Here is an 18,572-nt window from a genome sequence, read left to right on the forward strand (position 1 = left end):
TGCGTACCTGGGGATATGGAAGCTAGGCCCTGTAATACAGTTGATATTTTCTACCAGCCCAGACCAAAACTTCACTAGCCAGGACCAAGGGCCAGTGGGTTTGTCAAACCCTGCACAGCCCATAAATGGATGGTTTTCTCAGTATTATATATATTTAAAAAAAGCTGTTTAATTCAATATCATCAATATATAAACTTTGCTCCAAAATTGACTGAAATAAAAGTAACTCCAACGAAAAAGTAGGGTGGCATTTAAAAAAAAAAAAAAAAAAAAAAAAAAATATATATATATATATATATTATATATGAAGAATGTGAAACACGATATAAACCATTTTCTTTCTTGTTTTTAGTTAAAGCCATTATTGTATGTCTGTAAGGGCTAATCGTAGGCCCGCTGATCTACCGCAAAATGAGATTGATCCTTATGAAATTGTATTGGGTAAATCCTGGTTTTTTTGCATCAAAACGTGATATACGCCAATTAAAAAAATAACTTTTACTGAAAATGAAAAATGGATATATCGTGTTTTGCGCCTGAACTCTTCACACACACACACACACACACACACACACACACACACACACACACACAAGTATATACCAGTTTAAATATATTTATAAAGAAATGTTTCAAGTGCTTCTTGAAAAATAATGACATGAGCTTTAGGAACTTTGTGCAGTTCCATGGAATTCTTGTTCACAATAAACAATTACTACAGTCTTTATTGGTCCAAAATCCTACAAAAGGATGACAAACAATGTGAAACAGTATAATATATTGTATTATCCACCTACATGTTTAGACAAATGAACACAAAGGACACAGGCCTTTTTGAATCGAAAATATTTGCGTAAACCATTTATGGGTTACGTAAAAACAAGTGGAGATAACCCATTTCGTTTTTTGCCTGACCCATAATGACTTTGTAAATAATGTCCTAAGCTTAATGCGCAAACGAAAATTGGGTTAATACAAAACAAGGCTTGTGTTCAATGTAATAACACATTTTAACTTCGGGAAATTGACAGCTGATAAAGAGTTACTTTACAAGGCTATTTGAATAAAGATTGAATCCGAATCGTACAAATGTGTTTAATTAAAACATTATATTTACACACATACTTGTAATCTCAAGTAAAGTGGATATTCAAACAGCTAAGAAACACTTATATTATTACTTGTATTACAGTGTACCCTACTATAATGTAGTATAGACTTTTGACATTGGTAAAAAAAAAGAAAGATGTTTTTTCAGGTGCATATGCAGAAATATATGAAGGGAGGCTTAGACTGCCATTAATAAAGTTTCTAAGTAGGGTCAAGTCATGCCCACCCACCTGGAAAATCTATTTAAAAAACAAAACAAAACAAGAACATTTGCTTGAGCAGGGATGGTTTTGATCCTTGAACCCCCCCCCCCCCCAGATATGCACCTGATTTTACACAAATCTGCATTTTGATAATTCATAATTTATTACAATCACATTTATGTGTTTGTGAAATTTATGAAACTCATTCAGAATTGTACTATTGCCCAAGCACAACTCACTGTCAGACAGGAAAAAACAACAATAAATTAACATGTACTCATTTCATAGATTTCATAGCCCACAGTATGTCTGTGATAATCTGTATGTATCTGAAATATATTTCTGTCAATATCTAATACTATATTCTAAACATATATCACATAACAATACCAAAACATTAAAATATATTTTCTCACAACAATGTACAAATTAATGTAACGTAATATTACAAATAAACAGGTATGACAGCAAAGTTGCTACCATGGTATCACAGATTAAAAATGGATGTTTCAAATAAATTAATAAGAACAGAGTAGTTGTCCTCACAGACTATAGCAACTATAAACCGTGAAATGACTGAAGTATTACTTTCTATTAAAAAATGACTGAAGTATTACTTTCTATTCAATACTCGGGAATGAAAATTATGCTGGAAAAAAAAAATCTGGAAAAACACTGCTGGGTCTTCAGGGATCTTCAAAAGTAGATGAGAGTTATTGTGACCAAACAACAAAGTTGAAATTAAAGCTTGTTTTGTTTCACGACACCACTAGAGCACAATTATTTATTAATCATCGGCTACTTGATGTCAAACATGTAATAATTCTGATACACAGTGTTTAGAGGAAAGGTGCTGCTTTTTTTTTTTAAAGTAGCAGCACAAGATCTTTATATGCACTTTCCCACAGACAGGACAGCACATACCATAACTTTTGGTATACCAGTCATGGGGAACTGGTTAGGATGAGAATCAAAACACAATCAGGTCATCAAATAACATTGCCAGGAACAGTTGCAAGGATGACATGAAAATCTAGAATTATTGAAAATGCTCTGCAACCATCCTGTAAAATGCTAAACATGTACAGGTATGTCGAGTACACACAAGAATTCCTTGAGGTGCTTCTAAGAGAGCATCCTCTGTGGTGCACTATGACATTGTGAAATTCACAGAGATGAAAATAATATTTAAGAAAAGGATCAAAACATTTTGTTTAATTCGGTGGATGTAATGAGAAGTGTTCATCCAAGGCCTGAGATAGTGACCTGCGAAAAGCAGCCCATTTACCAAAACATTGCAGGTATTTTTTCAAGAGACCGATATATGTAAGATCATATCTTCTATTTGGCTGAGGTTGAGCTCATGATTCTATTACATTTTATCGATCCCTGTCAGTGGGCCCATTGCGCTATTTCTCACTCCAGCCAGTGCACCATGACTGGTATATCAAAAGCTGTGGTATGTACTATCCTGTCTGTGGGATGGTGCATATAAAAGATCCCTTGCTGCTAACTGAAAAGAGTAGCCCATGGAGTGGCAACAGCAGGTTTCCTCTCTCATTATCTGTGTGGTCCATAACTATATAACCGTAAATAAAATGTGTTGAGTGCGTCTTTAAATAAAACATTTCTTGCTTTCTTTTTTTCCATTTACCAAAACATTGTAGGTAATTTTTCATGTACGATCATCTCATCTTCTATTTGGCTGAGGTTGAACTTGCGATTCTATTACATTTTAAAATTATAATGCTCTACAACACATCTCCGAGGTCTTAATTCTCCACACACTGTCCCAAACCCTCCACTCACCCCGTGCTGTCTTTATTTCCAGCATGCCATTTTTTTTTTCTTAGCAGGCCGTATTTCTTTTGGCCTGCTATCTTAAAAACAAATAACAGCAGGCCGTATTTTACTTCCTATTTCGAGCCCTGTCATCAAAGAACAAAGACATGAGCTGTTTTTAGGTGGAACTAAAATCCAGAATTTTAAAACAATTTGGAGGTTTTTCCATCTCATATTATAAGTCTGTTACATGATGCACACATGTCAAGTATGGAGGTTATTCATCTCATATTATAAGTCTGTTACATGATGCACACATGTCAAGTATGGAGGTTATTCATCTCATATTATAAGTCTGTTACATGATGCACACATGTCAAGTATGGAGGTTTTTCCATCTCATATTATAAGTCTGTTACATGATGCACACATGTCAAGTATGGAGGTTATTCATCTCATATTATAAGTCTGTTACATGATGCACACATGTCAAGTATGGAGGTTTTTCCATCTCATATTATAAGTCTGTTACATGATGCACACATGTCAAGTATGGAGGTTATTCATCTCATATTATAAGTCTGTTACATGATGCACACATGTCAAGTATGGAGGTTTTTCCATCTCATATTATAAGTCTGTTACATGATGCACACATGTCAAGTATGGAGGTTATTCATCTCATATTATAAGTCTGTTACATGATGCACACATGTCAAGTATGGAGGTTATTCATCTCATATTATAAGTCTGTTACATGATGCACACATGTCAAGTATGGAGGTTATTCATCTCATATTATAAGTCTGTTACATGATGTGCATGTATGTCAAGTCTTGTGGTTATCTATGACACTTTACACCTCAATAAACAAACTCTATATATAAACCTTAAGACATATATTAAAATGTCGAGGTATTTTGTCAGACATAACATGTACTTGAAACTCTATCCTGTTGTTTGGAACATGTTCCTAAACATTACGAAGAGGCGAGAACAATTACGTAAATATTTTCCTATTCTCCAATCTCTCTCTACCTTGTCTGGTTGTTGACAAAAATAGGTACCGTGAACACATATATGATGTAACAACACAATCATATTTTTTTAATCTAAAGAATTCCTGACTTGCTGTATGAAATACCTAAACAAACTGGGCATACTGTTCAAAGAACTATACAATCCAGATTTAAATATCCATAGGACCAACACAAAACATAATACACCACCATAGATGGTTATAAGACTTCCTGTGTTTCTGTGAGTGGACTGTTTTAAGACATATATTGAAAATAACACTTCAGACACTTGCTGTTCAGTGTGATGAGATGAATAAACGTGATGAGACATGTGATTTCCACTAAGCCCGATCTTTGCTTGTGGACCGCACGCTGGTGCCCCCTGTTGGCCGCTCTCTCTCCTTCTGGTATTCCATATCAATCTTTGCCTGGATCTTCTCCCAGTCAATCTCAATCTGGAAAACACAATAAAAAAGCAGGACTCTGAAAATTGTGAGACCAATCATTTTGTTTGTGTGTTGCTCAAGCAAATCTAATTTTGCATGACCTTTTTTTTGTATGCATTAAATTTAAGACATCATTTACATGGATAGAACAAGTTACGTAAAATGAAAATCGATCAACTGAATTTTATTTTGGCACGACCCCAAAAGGGGTTACACGAATATTTATTTCTCACAACCCTGAAAATTGCAAGAACAATCGTTTATTCGCATGTCACTCAAGCAAATATAATTTTGTGCATTGCACTACATGGACAGCGTTTCTGCCAATTTTTGGGTATGACACTATGGAATTGAATGCAACCACAGTCAACAGGGGGTAAAGGGGGAGGGGGAGGGGGGCTCACCCAGAAAGAAAATGGGTTAAGTTTAGGGTTAGGGTTAAGAAAATCATACATTAATGATAAGAGTAATTCATTTTGTCAAAAGGTTAACTTAAAAAAAAATTAATCTGCCAAAAATCATGGGTATGACGCCATTCCCATTTTACCATACCCATTTTACCCTCTAGCAGAAACCCTGATAAATTTAACAGGTTAAGTAAAAAAAAAAAATGATTACCTGAATTAATTTTGGCACAACCCATAAAGGGGTCACACAAATTTTATTTATCACAGGCTTGAAAATTGGTAATGTTAATTTGTATTTTCATTAAATTAAATTTTATGTATGCTTCGAATTAACGATGTGAATGACCCACCAGGCACAAAATAATATTATTATTTGAAGGGCTGGATTGATCTGTCGGTAGAACATTCACCTGAGGTGGTTTGGTTGTAGGATCGAACCCCCTCAGTGGAAACATTCTCTGATTGTTTTTATTTTCTGTCCCAACCAGTGCCCCAGGCTGCGGTATGTGCTGTCCTGTCCGTGGGTAAGTGCATATGAAAATATCTCTTGCTGCTAAGATTACAAAATCAATGTCATCTGGTGGTGTCATGAAAGAAAACAAACTTTAAGCTAAAAATAATATGTACAGTGCCTTCAATTGTTCAAATTTGAGACAGCAATGAACAGTGCTGTCGCAAAACTGATACGCAAATGCCTATTTAGCACAGATTTTATTTGCTGTTATTTGTACTAAATTGCCATTTCAGAATGATCTGAATTTTTATTTTGTGGGGGCCAAATGAATTCTTGGAATGAAATAGCATGGAGGTTGCAAGACACTAGTAATGTTTGTAAAATGACATCCCAGCCCAACTTTTAATATGCAGGTGTTAGATGTCTATCATAAGTCATTGCGATACTTGATCACTTTCCAACACACAGGATATATATAGCATGGATTTTGATAAGACCAACTGTGCAGCTATGATTGAAAAGGGGAAAAAAATAATACAAAACCTGTATGCAACAGTATTTATATTACAGGGCTATGTGCTGCCCCTCCTGGTAACCTGAATTACCATTCTTGCCGTATTTGGATGTCTGTTAAATTACCATTCTTGCCTTATTCCGATGTCTGTTAAATTACCATTCTTGCCGTATTTGGATGTCTGTTAAATTACCATTCTTGCCTTATTCCGATGTCTGTTAAATTACCATTCTTGCCGTATTTGGATGTCTGTTAACTTACCATTCTTGCCGTATTTGGATGTCTGTTAAATTACCATTCTTGCCGTATTTGGATGCCTGTTAACTTACCATTCTTGCCGTATTTGGATGTCTGTTAAATTACCATTCTTGCCGTATTTGGATGTCTGTTAACTTACCATTCTTGCCGTATTTGGATGCCTGTTAAATTACCATTCTTGCCGTATTTGGATGTCTGTTAACTTACCATTCTTGCCGTATTTGGATGCCTGTTAAATTACCATTCTTGCCATATTTGGATGTCTGTTAACTTACCATTCTTGCCGTATTTGGATGTCTGTTAACTTACCATTCTTGCCGTATTCCGATGTCTGTTAAATTACCATTCTTGCCTTATTCCGATGTCTGTTAAATTACCATTCTTGCCGTATTTGGATGTCTGTTAACTTACCATTCTTGCCGTATTTGGATGTCTGTTAACTTACCATTCTTGCCGTATTTGGATGTCTGTTAACTTACCATTCTTGCCGTATTGGATGTCTGTTAACTTACCATTCTTGCCGTATTTGGATGTCTGTTAACTTACCATTCTTGCCGTATTTGGATGTCTGTTAACTTACCATTCTTGCCGTATTTGGATGCCTGTTAAATTACCATTCTTGCCGTATTTGGATGCCTGTTAAATTACCATTCTTGCCGTATTTGGATGCCTGTTAAATTACCATTCTTGCCGTATTTGGATGCCTGTTAAATTACCATTCTTGCCGTATTTGGATGTCTGTTAAATTACCATTCTTGCCATATTTGGATGTCTGTTAAATTACCATTCTTGCCTTATTCCGATGTCTGTTAAATTACCATTCTTGCCATATTTGGATGTCTGTTAACTTACCATTCTTGCCGTATTTGGATGTCTGTTAACTTACCATTCTTGCCGTATTCCGATGTCTGTTAAATTACCATTCTTGCCTTATTCCGATGTCTGTTAAATTACCATTCTTGCCGTATTTGGATGTCTGTTAACTTACCATTCTTGCCGTATTTGGATGTCTGTTAACTTACCATTCTTGCCGTATTTGGATGTCTGTTAACTTACCATTCTTGCCGTATTGGATGTCTGTTAACTTACCATTCTTGCCGTATTTGGATGTCTGTTAACTTACCATTCTTGCCGTATTTGGATGTCTGTTAACTTACCATTCTTGCCGTATTTGGATGTCTGTTAACTTACCATTCTTGCCGTATTTGGATGTCTGTTAACTTACCATTCTTGCCGTATTCCGATGTCTGTTAAATTACCATTCTTGCCTTATTCCGATGTCTGTTAAATTACCATTCTTGACGTATTTGGATGTCTGTTAAATTACCATTCTTGCCGTATTCCGATGTCTGTTAAATTACCATTCTTGCCGTATTCCGATGTCTGTTAAATTACCATTCTTGCCGTATTTGGATGTCTGTTAACTTACCATTCTTGCTGTATTCCGATGTCTGTTAAATTACCATTCTTGCCTTATTCCGATGTATGTTAAATTACCATTCTTGCCGTATTTGGATGTCTGTTAACTTACCATTCTTGCCTTATTTCGATGCCTGTTAAATTACCATTCTTGCCGTATTCGGATGCCTGTTAAATTACCATTCTTGCCTTATTCTGATGTCTGTTAACTTACCATTCTTGCCATATTTGGATGTCTGTTAAATTACTATTCTTGCCTTATTCCGATGTCTGTTAAATTACCATTCTTGCCGTATTTGGATGTCTGTTAACTTACCATTCTTGCTGTATTCCGATGTCTGTTAAATTACCATTCTTGCCTTATTCCGATGTATGTTAAATTACCATTCTTGCCGTATTTGGATGTCTGTTAACTTACCATTCTTGCCTTATTTCGATGCCTGTTAAATTACCATTCTTGCCGTATTCGGATGCCTGTTAAATTACCATTCTTGCCTTATTCTGATGTCTGTTAAATTACCATTCTTGCCTTATTCTGATGTCTGTTAACTTACCATTCTTGCCGTATTTGGATGTCTGTTAAATTACTATTCTTGCCTTATTCCGATGTCTGTTAAAATTACCATTCTTGCCTTATTTCGATGCCTGTTAAATTACCATTCTTGCCTTATTTCAATGCCTGTTAAAGACTAAGGAAAGGAAAGGAATTGCTTAACAATACCTCAGCCCATTATTAAGCTGCAGCTGCATGTACTTAGTGTCAAACACATATGGTTATTTCAACACTTGATTAAGAAAAAAAAAAAGCACACACCCAACACTCTACTGTCACTACAAAAGCTACTCCTATCGATAAAGTAGCAATGAATCATTTACATGTACTTTCCCATAAGCAGGGCAGTACATACCACAGCCTTTGATGTACCAGTCGTGGGGACTGGGGGAGGTGGGGGACCTAGTCCACCTAGTGCATCATCAATATTTATGTAGTAAATTTGAGTGTGAGTGCATGTGCATCTTTGTGGTCTGGGTTTTTTTTTTGAGGGGGATGTTGTTGTTTTAGTTATTTTACTCATGGCTTTTTCTACTTTTTATTACACTTTCTACCCGCTGAACCATACAGTACATTTAACACATAAATAGTGGTATAAACCTAATCAACTTTTCTTTCTTTCTTTCTTTACTATCATATCAGTTACGAAAAGAATCCCATTTATTGCCGGTTTTTACGGAGAAGTGATTTACAAATGTACAGCCTTCAACTCTTCGCAGTTGTGTGCCACACGTTCGCAGCTGTTGATCGTTGTTAACGGTGACGTAACGATGTGACAGAAACAGACAGCGGAGAGCCATGATGCACTTGTCAGTGCCAAGATCAGACTCGCGGTTAAAAAGAGCCATTAAAATAGTTCCATTTACAGCACGTGCACATGTGAAATCCATCAAACACACGAGCCGGCTAATTACAGCAAACAAGAGCGATTCTTCAAACCATTTCTCGAGCCATTTCTCCTCTTTGTGTGTTTGGGGGGTTTTTTGGGTTTTTTTTGTGTTTTTTTGTTTTTTAAATCTTTAAAGGGACAATCCTTTTTCTTTCTTTTTTGCTGCAGTTGTAAAATGTTTGTTATAAACATGCATCATTATTATCTATATAAACGCATATTAATTTTGTTCTCTGAACCGGCCTCGGTGGTGTTGTGGTTAAGCCATCAGAGATAAGGCTGATAGGTACTGGGTTCACAGCCCGGTACCGGCTCCCACCCAGAGCATGTTTTAATGACTCAATGGGTAGGTTCAAGACCACTACACCCTCTTCTCTTTCACTAACCACCAACCCACTGTCCTAGACAAGACAGCCCAGACAGCTGAGGTGTGTGCCCAGGACAGCGTGCTTGAACCTTAATTGGATATAAGCACGAAAATAAGTTGAAATGAAATGTTCTCGGATCCAAGAAGGAAAGGAAGAATTTTTTAAAACATATTTAAAAAAAAGAAAAAAAGTCCTTTTTAATGACTAAAAGTACCTACATGTATAGATAGAGGCACTGATTTTCCGTTTCAGATTTTTCCCTTTTCCGTTTCATAATGTTACAAATTCTGTTTTTTTCCATTTCAGTATTAAATTCTGTTTTTGTTTCACCCCCACACATACACACACACACACACACACGCACGCTCATTGATGCAAATAGCACACACACACCAGTGGCATATAACATCATGGCAATGCCGCAAATGTTAAAATTAATAAGCAAACGTAACATAATATATCCTTCACTTGAGTAAATATCGGACAATTTTAGCTCACAATGTTCGGTTTTGATTGATTTCAACTTATTTTCGTGCTTATATCCAATTAAGGTTCAAGCACGCTGTCCTGGGCACACACCTCAGCTATCTGGGTTGTCTGTCCAGGACAGTGGGTTAGTTGTTAGTTGGTTAGTGGTTAGTGAGAGAGAAGAGGGTGTAGTGGCCTTACACCTACCCATTGAGCCCTTAAGAACTCACTCTGGGTTGGAACCGGTACCGGGCTGTGAACTCTGTACCTACCAGCCACTGCGCCACTGAGGCCGGTTTGTTCGCTTTTTCTGTTAAATCGCCGGGAATAAGCGAAGAAAACACGACTGGTAAAACGTCTAGATACTCTACATTAAACATTTGGCGTAACATACAAAGGTACTAGTGTCATAGCGTAGCACAGGCAGATGTCGGTGTCCATTGTTTCTAGTTAGAAAAATAAATTTTAATTAATCAAATGCGTTATTTAAAGTTAAATAATGTTTTGGAAAAAAATCGGGAATTCCGTTTCAGATAGGTATTTCCGCGATTCCGTCCGCGATTGCGGAAAATCAGTGCCTCTACATGTACATATATGTTCAGATGTTTTTAGCAAATAGCCATTTTAACAGCTAAAATTAAATACATTTTCTTGTTCAGAATTTTTCTATCTGCATAGCCTACCCAATGTGGTTCTGGTTATCCTAATGTTTGTAGTAACTCAAATTTCGTTTAACTTCCCTCTGTATTTTTTTTTATTTCCATTCATACCGTATATCGCTGTGTATTAGCCGACTTTTTGATACAAAAATTATCAAGTCAAAGGCTGGGGTCGGCTTATCTAAGGAGTCAACATTTTATTGGAAATGTAAAGTTAGAATAGTGACATCACGGCTCGACTCGATCTATTGTCATTATTGTGCTCTGCATTTCCGCTTTCATAAAGGTTTAATATTGCATTTTAACACAAGCTATTACAAATAAAAGATATTAAAATTGTATGTATATGTTCATCTTTAATAAATGTTGGTGTTTAAAAGTTATTTAGTAATATTTATCTGTTTAAACAACAATAAATAGTGACCGATCAAAAGAATTTCGGAAAACTTCGCAGGTCACGTGTCATTACAAAACTGCTTACTAAACCGGTGAACATGTTAATTGTTCCAGCTTCATTTGTTTTGTTTGTCGGCTTGGGATTAATCGACACGGGTGGTTGGGTATGGTAGGGTATAGCCGACTAGTAATGAAAAGACCCGATTAGCACAATCAACAATGCAAACAGTCACTGTTTTTAACGTGTGGCTGCAATCAAGAATGTTTAGGTATATTTCGCTATCTTGGTACTTATATTTTACGAGAAATAAATTAACCGGACACCGTTTCTATAAATATAAATAGGCTACTGCTTCCGGATAAGTTTGCTGTGACAAATGACGTTTGAAAGCAGATGTACTTTGTCATTTTGTAGACCACACAGACATCTGACTTGGTTAGTTTTATATAGGGGGGTCGGCTTATATACAAGGTCTATAATTTTAAAGCCGATTTGGAGGGTGAAACTAGGGGGTCGGCTAATGCATGGAGTCAGCTAATACACAGCGATATACGGTATATGAAAATATTTGAAGGTAAAATCCAGTCTGGGTCACCATGCACAGTCATTAAGAAGACAAGAAACACACTGTGTGTACAGACACTAAAAGTCTGAAAAAAGAAACTGCATTTAATATTTAATTTTGGTTGTTAAAATAGCTCTGTTAGTTGGAAACATGCAACAAGGAAGGAAGGAAGGAAATGTTTTATTTAACGACGCACTCAACACATTTTATTTATGGTTATATGGTGTTGGACATATGGTTACGGATCACAAATACTGAGAGAGGAAACCTGCTGTTGCCACTTCATGGGCTACTCTTTTCAATTAGCAGTAAGGGATATTTTATATGCACCATCCCACAGACAAGACTGTACATACCACAGCCTTTGTTAATTACACCAGTTGTGGAGCACTGGCTGGAACTAGAAATAGCCCAACGGGAATCGATCCTAAATTGATCGCACATCAGGCGAGTACTGTACCACTGAGCTACGTCCGGAGTTCCAAATAAGTTCCAAATATGCAGGGGAAGAAACTGTCTGGTAATAAAACAACCAGGTTGGCAAACGTTTGTAGACACTGATAAGAGTATAAAATGTACAGGTTTTTCACAACCAATACGAAAAAAAAAAAAATCATACACACACACAAACAAAATCCAAGTTATAATTCAAGACTTATCAGTATTTTAGTATGAAGCAATGAATGTAAAAATAATCAGTAAAGTTAAAAACGTGAAACTGAATAATGTTTCCTAATTTTACTGTCACTTACGTAAGTATGTTTTTTTTTCTTTTTTCTTTTCCTGGCACAGAAAACAATTTAGAAAATTCAATAACTTGCCATGTTGCAGATTAAAGCCCCAATACCTTGTTGAGGCACCAACTCAGCATCAACAGTATGGATTAAACAATTTAAGGGATATTATCGAGTTAAAAACCAGGGACCTATATACATGTATGTATAGTTCTTCCCACAGGGAACGCCTTTTTTCATACTATGGAATTTACTACAAGCTATTTATTTCTGAGCCGATTATTTTCTAAATTGCACATCAAAATAGTTTTTTGTTATTTCCATTCCAAAACACTTTCACTCTTCTTCTTAAATCAAACCAAACAGAAATTATTTACAAAAAAAACATTTCTGTAGGATGGGACAGACAATAGTTTAGTAAACTTTTGCAACAGTGCAATGAAAGATAAACTTGATCAGTAACAGTACATGATAAGGAAATATAAAAAATTTCATCTCAATATCTTCAGGCATTGCAAAAGAAGTCTGTCAAATTTTTAATCTCCAAAGTTCAAGGGCCATAATTCCATCAAAAATGGGTAATTTGCAATGATCTGCAACAGTACATTATAACGCTATACACAAAATCTCAGCTCAATATCTCAAGACCTTTTGAATAAAAGTCTTGAATTTCTTTTCCCACATCTCCTAAGTTCAAGGGCCATAACTCCGTAAAAAATTGGTAAATCACCATGAAAGTCAAACATGATATGTAACAGTATATTATAAAACTATACACAAAAATTCTGGTCAATGTCTCAAGGCCTTATGAAAAAAATGTCCGGAAAACCAATTTTCACATCTCCCAAGTTCAAGGGCCATAACTCCGTCAAAAATAGATAAATTTCTATGAAAGTTACACATAATCTGTAACAGTATATGATAATGTAATATAAAAATTCCAGGTCAATATCTCAAAGCATTCTTAAAAAAAAAACCATCTGGAAAACTATATGACAGACGGATGGAGATGAAACCTATAGTCCCCTCCGGTTGGACTGGTAGGGGGCTAAAATGCACTTACCTATGAGTAATGATTAAGGAGACGACCTCTAGTCTATTTTTTAAAGGGCATTTCCCTCGTTTTAAAGTCGCAGACTCCTGTTTCACTCTAGTGTAACTTTATCCAAATGTGTTACAGGTTTGTAGATTAAGTATAGAGGAATGTCCGAGTAACTTTCCATTCCTAAAAAATAATGGAGACGAGGCCTGTTAGGGCAGAGTCCCATTCTTTTTCAGGAATGGAGAGTTATGAGGGTATTCAGCTACTTAAAATAGATAATGACTTTATGTCTATATATATATATATATATATATATATATATAAATTCAAATGAAGCTTGTTATCGGTGTGCCACTAGAGTGCTCTATACTGTTACAGTAGAGCGGTTACAGTAGAGAATGTAACCGCTCTACTGTAACAGTATAGAGCACTCTAGTGGCACACCAATAACAAGCTTCATTTGAATTTACGTTTGCTCCTATACTGTCGAGCACTCTATGATATCTATGTGTCAGAATGGATCGTATATCCTTTGAGTATTCAACAAAGAACATACCAATGGCACCAAGATCGGCATATCTGAAGAGGTTCATTGAGAAAACTGAACTCTTTATGAAACGAATGAGATGGAAGGCCTTATTTTTCCTCAAACCCAAGGCGTCGGCTCTTAACCAAGAAACATACGGACTTAATACTCCAAAATCTCCACCCGTGATCGAGGAACCTAAGGAATTTGAGGACTGCATGGTATCCCTTATTCAAAACATCGAGTTTGAGAACAAAACCAATGTCTTTCAGGCCAAATTACATCAGGACCTGGAGACTGTGAAACATGACAGTAAGATAACAATTAAGGCCGATAAAACAACAAACTACTACAAGATCGAACAAGAAAAGTACAGCGATCTCGTAAAAATAAACGTCAACAAAACCTACAAAAAGGAGAGTGAGACCCAAGTCCTAGCTATTAACAGGGAGGCAAAGCACATCGCTGAAAATTTTAAAATCGACGACCGTGTAGATAAACTCGCAGAAAAAGAGGCTTTCATCACTCTGAAAGATCACAAGCCTAATTTCGAGAATAAACCAACATGTAGACTAATCAGCCCAACCAAGTCCGAACTAGGACACGTCAGCAAAGTAATCCTTAGTAGACTGGTGAAATGTGTTGCGGATTCAACTCAAATAAACCTCTGGAAGAGTACACGCGAAGTACTCGAGTGGTACCGCGAGATCCCGAACAAGTGTGAAGGCAGTTTCGTCAATTTTGACATTATTGAATTCTATCCATCCATCACAGAGAAGCTCCTAATCAAAGCAATAGACTTTGCAAAACAACACACCATTGTAACCGAACACGAGAAAGATGTCATCATCCACGCGAAACGCACCATTGTGTTCAGCAATAGAAAACCATGGGAGAAAAAAGAGACCAGTACCGGTTTTGACGTAACAATGGGCAGCTATGATGGGGCTGAATCTTGCGAGCTAGTGGTTTGCTACATGTTATCCCTCTTGAAAACCAAGTACGGCGCGTCTATCGGTCTTTACAGGGATGATGGGCTGGGTTTTTTTAAGGAACCACCGAGAAAAATGGAAAGAATAAAAAAAGATATCTGTAAGATCTTCAAGGAAAACGAGTTGAGCATCACTATCGAAGCCAACAAAAAAGTAATCAACTTTTTAGACGTAACACTTGATTTGAACTCGGGACAATACAGGCCATACATGAAACCTAATAACACCTTGCAGTATGTAAACACTGATTCCAACCACCCACCCACCGTTCTAAAAAAACATCCCGGAGGGTATCAATAAACGCCTATCGGAAATATCTTCGAATGAGATCGAATTCAATAAGGCCGCCCCCGTATACCAGAAAGCGTTGGATGAAAGGGGACACAGTTATAAGCTACACTACGTACAAGACCAACCTAGAGCAGTGAAGAGGAACCGAAAGCGAAACATTATATGGTACAATCCACCCTATGACCGAAATGTGAAGACCAATGTTGGCAAAGAGTTCCTAAAAATTATCGACAAGTGTTTCCCCCCATCCAATAAGATGCATAAGATCTTTAGCAGAAATACAGTCAAGCTGTCATATAGCTGCATGCCTAATGTGGCGCGAATTATTGACAGCGACAACAAAAGGAAACTGGGAAACCACAGAAAGACCGAAACAGAAAAAAAGTGCAGCTGCCCTAAAAACACAGTGTGCCCACTTGGGGGCGAATGCCTCGCTAAGAGCATTGTGTACCAAGCCATAGTGACCTGTGGGGATAAAATAGAGACCTATGTAGGGTTAACGGCGACCGATTTCAAGGCGAGGTATTCTAACCACAAGGCTTCTTTTAATCACAGCACGAAGCGCAACGACACAGAACTCAGTAAACATATCTGGCACTTGAAAGAGAACAACCTTGAGTACGTAATCAGTTGGAAAATTCTATGCCGTGCCCCACATTATTCGAACGCGTCGAAGCGTTGCGGCCTTTGTATTTGCGAGAAGTACTTTATTATTTGCAATCCCTCAACGGCGTCCTTGAATAAGCGAAACGAACTGGTCAGCAAATGTAGACACAAAGACAAATACCTCTTGAGTAATTTAACATGATTAGAAGAGACACGTGGTTGTAATTAATGTTCTATACAAATCACTCTGGTCTATGCACTGAAGACTACAGGTTCGCACAAACATCGCGACCTGTACGAAACAGTATTGTATGTAAATAAACCATGGAAGTCAAAGTATAATATATCCAAGTTATTATTATATGTATATATATATATAGATATATATATATATATATATATATATATATATATCTGTATTTTATCTATATTACTCTTAGTAATGGAGTTATGGAATCATCACTCCATTACTGAACAATTATGGAGCGTTGAGACAATACAGTGACGTCACAGGTGTACGAGTATTTTAACCAAACTTAATATCCATTGGAAACTAGGATCTGCGACTTTAATTTGTAACCAATGTTGAACATAATCAGTTCTGGTTGAGGAAATAGACTTAATCAGAACACAGCCATATTAAACACCTTATATGGTGTGGGCTGCATGATCTGCTTATAAAAATTGTCATAATTCACTTTTTTGTTCTAATTAAAAAAACAAAATTGCAATCTTAATAGTCATGATCAATCTAGTACTATTTAAATATTTTAAAAATTAAAACTGAAAATGAAATTAAATCTTTTTTTCAACATACACCGAGATAAACATCAAAAGGTGCAACTATATAAATCACGTATTATTGATCTCAGAGTTGATGAAATGCATGATCTGTTTATAAAAAGTGCCATAAATCACTTTTCGCTTCTTCTCTCTTTTTTGCAATATAAAATTCATGATCAATCTAGTCATGTTTATATAATAAAAAAATTAAAATTAAAATTAAAATTTGTTTTAAACATCCAAATGTGCAACTATACAAACCAAGTTTTATTGATCTGGAACTTGTTGTTTGTGAGAAAGGATGTAGTGTAGTGTGTACTGATCTGTCTACAGGAAAATGCATATCAAAGATAATTTGCTGGTTTTTGCATTGCATGGAGTAGCCTAAATGGCACCAGCTCACTCTCTCATTCACTTTGTCTCTACCTCCCTCCTCTCTCTCTGTATCTCTCTCTCTCTCTCTCTCTCTCTCTCTGTATCTCTCTCTCTCTCTATCTCTCTCTCTATCTGTGTCTCTCTATGTATCTGTCTCTGTCTCTCTCTCTCACTACATGTATCTCTCTTTATGTCTGTCTGTCTGTCTCTCTGTCTGTCTGTCTGTCTCTCAACCAAGTGTAGAAATAACCATATGTTAAAAACACCAAACAGACATAGATTAAAATGTGCTACGGTGTCATTAAACACAGACCTGTCCTTGTCTTTTGCAAGCTGTCCACTATAGCAGGTTAATCTATAAAGCTAAAGCTTTTGTTTAGCACACTGACTTATCAATCATTGATGTTTTTGAAGTAATTTCTTTTCAGTAATTTGGACATATAGCCTTCAGAGAAAACCCACTACATTTTTTTATTGGCAGCAAGGAATCTTTTATATGCACTTTCTCAGACAGGACAGCACATACCACAGCCTTTGATATACCAGTCATGTGGCTCTAGTTGGCATAGGAAAAAAATATAAAAAATGGGTCCACCAATGGGGTTTGACCGAAGCACCTCGGGCGAGTGCTGAACCCACAGTTAGATTCTGCCTCTGTTAAACGTCTTTGGTCTAAAACTCACCCCCTCCTGGTACTGCAGAAATCTCTTGTTTGTCTCCTTCTTGTCAAAGCGTTGGAGATATTTCACCCGATGGCCAATCACCGTGTCAACGTGTGTCTTGAACTTCACAGCCAGCTCCAGGGCTCTAGAAAAAGAAAAAAAAACCCAGAAGTTAATAAAGTCTTTATTAAAGTCTTCATTCTGCACATTCTACACATACAATTGGCAATGCTGTGGAGTTTTTAAAATGTTTTAATTCTTTTCAGAACTATTTTGGTTATCGACAATATTAGATTTGTTTTCCACGGCATACGTTTTTTGCCATAGCCATTTTCTTATTGTATATTGTGTATAGAAATAAAATTATAGCAGACCCACCAGTATAAAATAATAATTATGGAGCCTGATGCATCCCCTACCCACCATGATTTTTTCTGGAACCACCCTTAACCAGTTGTCTGACCACTGATTGAAGGGGGGGGGGGGGGGATTTTTTTTATAAGCAACTAACCAACAGATGATATTGTTAAAAACATGATCGCCAAAAGAGATGACATCATCATACCTCTGCATATGACATCATGCATCATTAAATAAATTGAGTAAAATAATTAAGTGACCTAATAATGAAATGTCACTGAATGAATTCTTGCTTATAAATCAACCAGTTTTACATGTTTAAAGTTTTGTATTTATTGGTGAACGATTCTAGCCAACTGGCTGTTGGGATGTCCAGACCAATCCACTTCCTTAAATAATAATGGATACGAATTCTAAATCATTTCAAATTGAGCTTTTAATTCTGTCATTTTTAAAATTTGAAGTTGTGGTTAGTTGTTTTATATCAGTCCCAACATGATTTCACAGCCGTAAGTGTAATGTACATGTAATGTTTAATGGCACTGTCCTGGAGTTTCTGCAACTATATGGTGTTACCGCCTAATAAAATAGTTTAAAGACTAAAATTACATACAAAATATAGTTTCTTGTTTAGAATATCCGTGACTGTATATTCAGTGTTTTTCTGGCCATCCTAATCTTTGCAAATAG

General features: G+C 36.4%; 1 protein-coding gene across 1 annotated transcript in view; it reads right to left on the bottom strand.

Moving 5' to 3' along the window:
- Positions 1-3,377: 3,377 nt before the first annotated feature.
- Positions 3,378-18,572, bottom strand: part of LOC121370250 (intraflagellar transport protein 80 homolog) — a 55,022-nt gene continuing 39,827 nt past the window's right edge. Inside the window, exons 17-18 of the mRNA XM_041495415.1 lie at positions 17,544-17,667; positions 3,378-4,569 (exon numbers count right to left, since the gene is read on the bottom strand). Of these exons, the coding sequence (XP_041351349.1) occupies positions 4,456-4,569; positions 17,544-17,667 (238 nt within the window). The 3' untranslated portion in view covers positions 3,378-4,455. The remainder of the gene's footprint in view (positions 4,570-17,543; positions 17,668-18,572) is intronic.

This window comes from Gigantopelta aegis, chromosome 1 (assembly GCF_016097555.1).
Source record: "Gigantopelta aegis isolate Gae_Host chromosome 1, Gae_host_genome, whole genome shotgun sequence".
Lineage (NCBI taxonomy): Eukaryota > Metazoa > Mollusca > Gastropoda > Neomphalida > Peltospiridae > Gigantopelta > Gigantopelta aegis.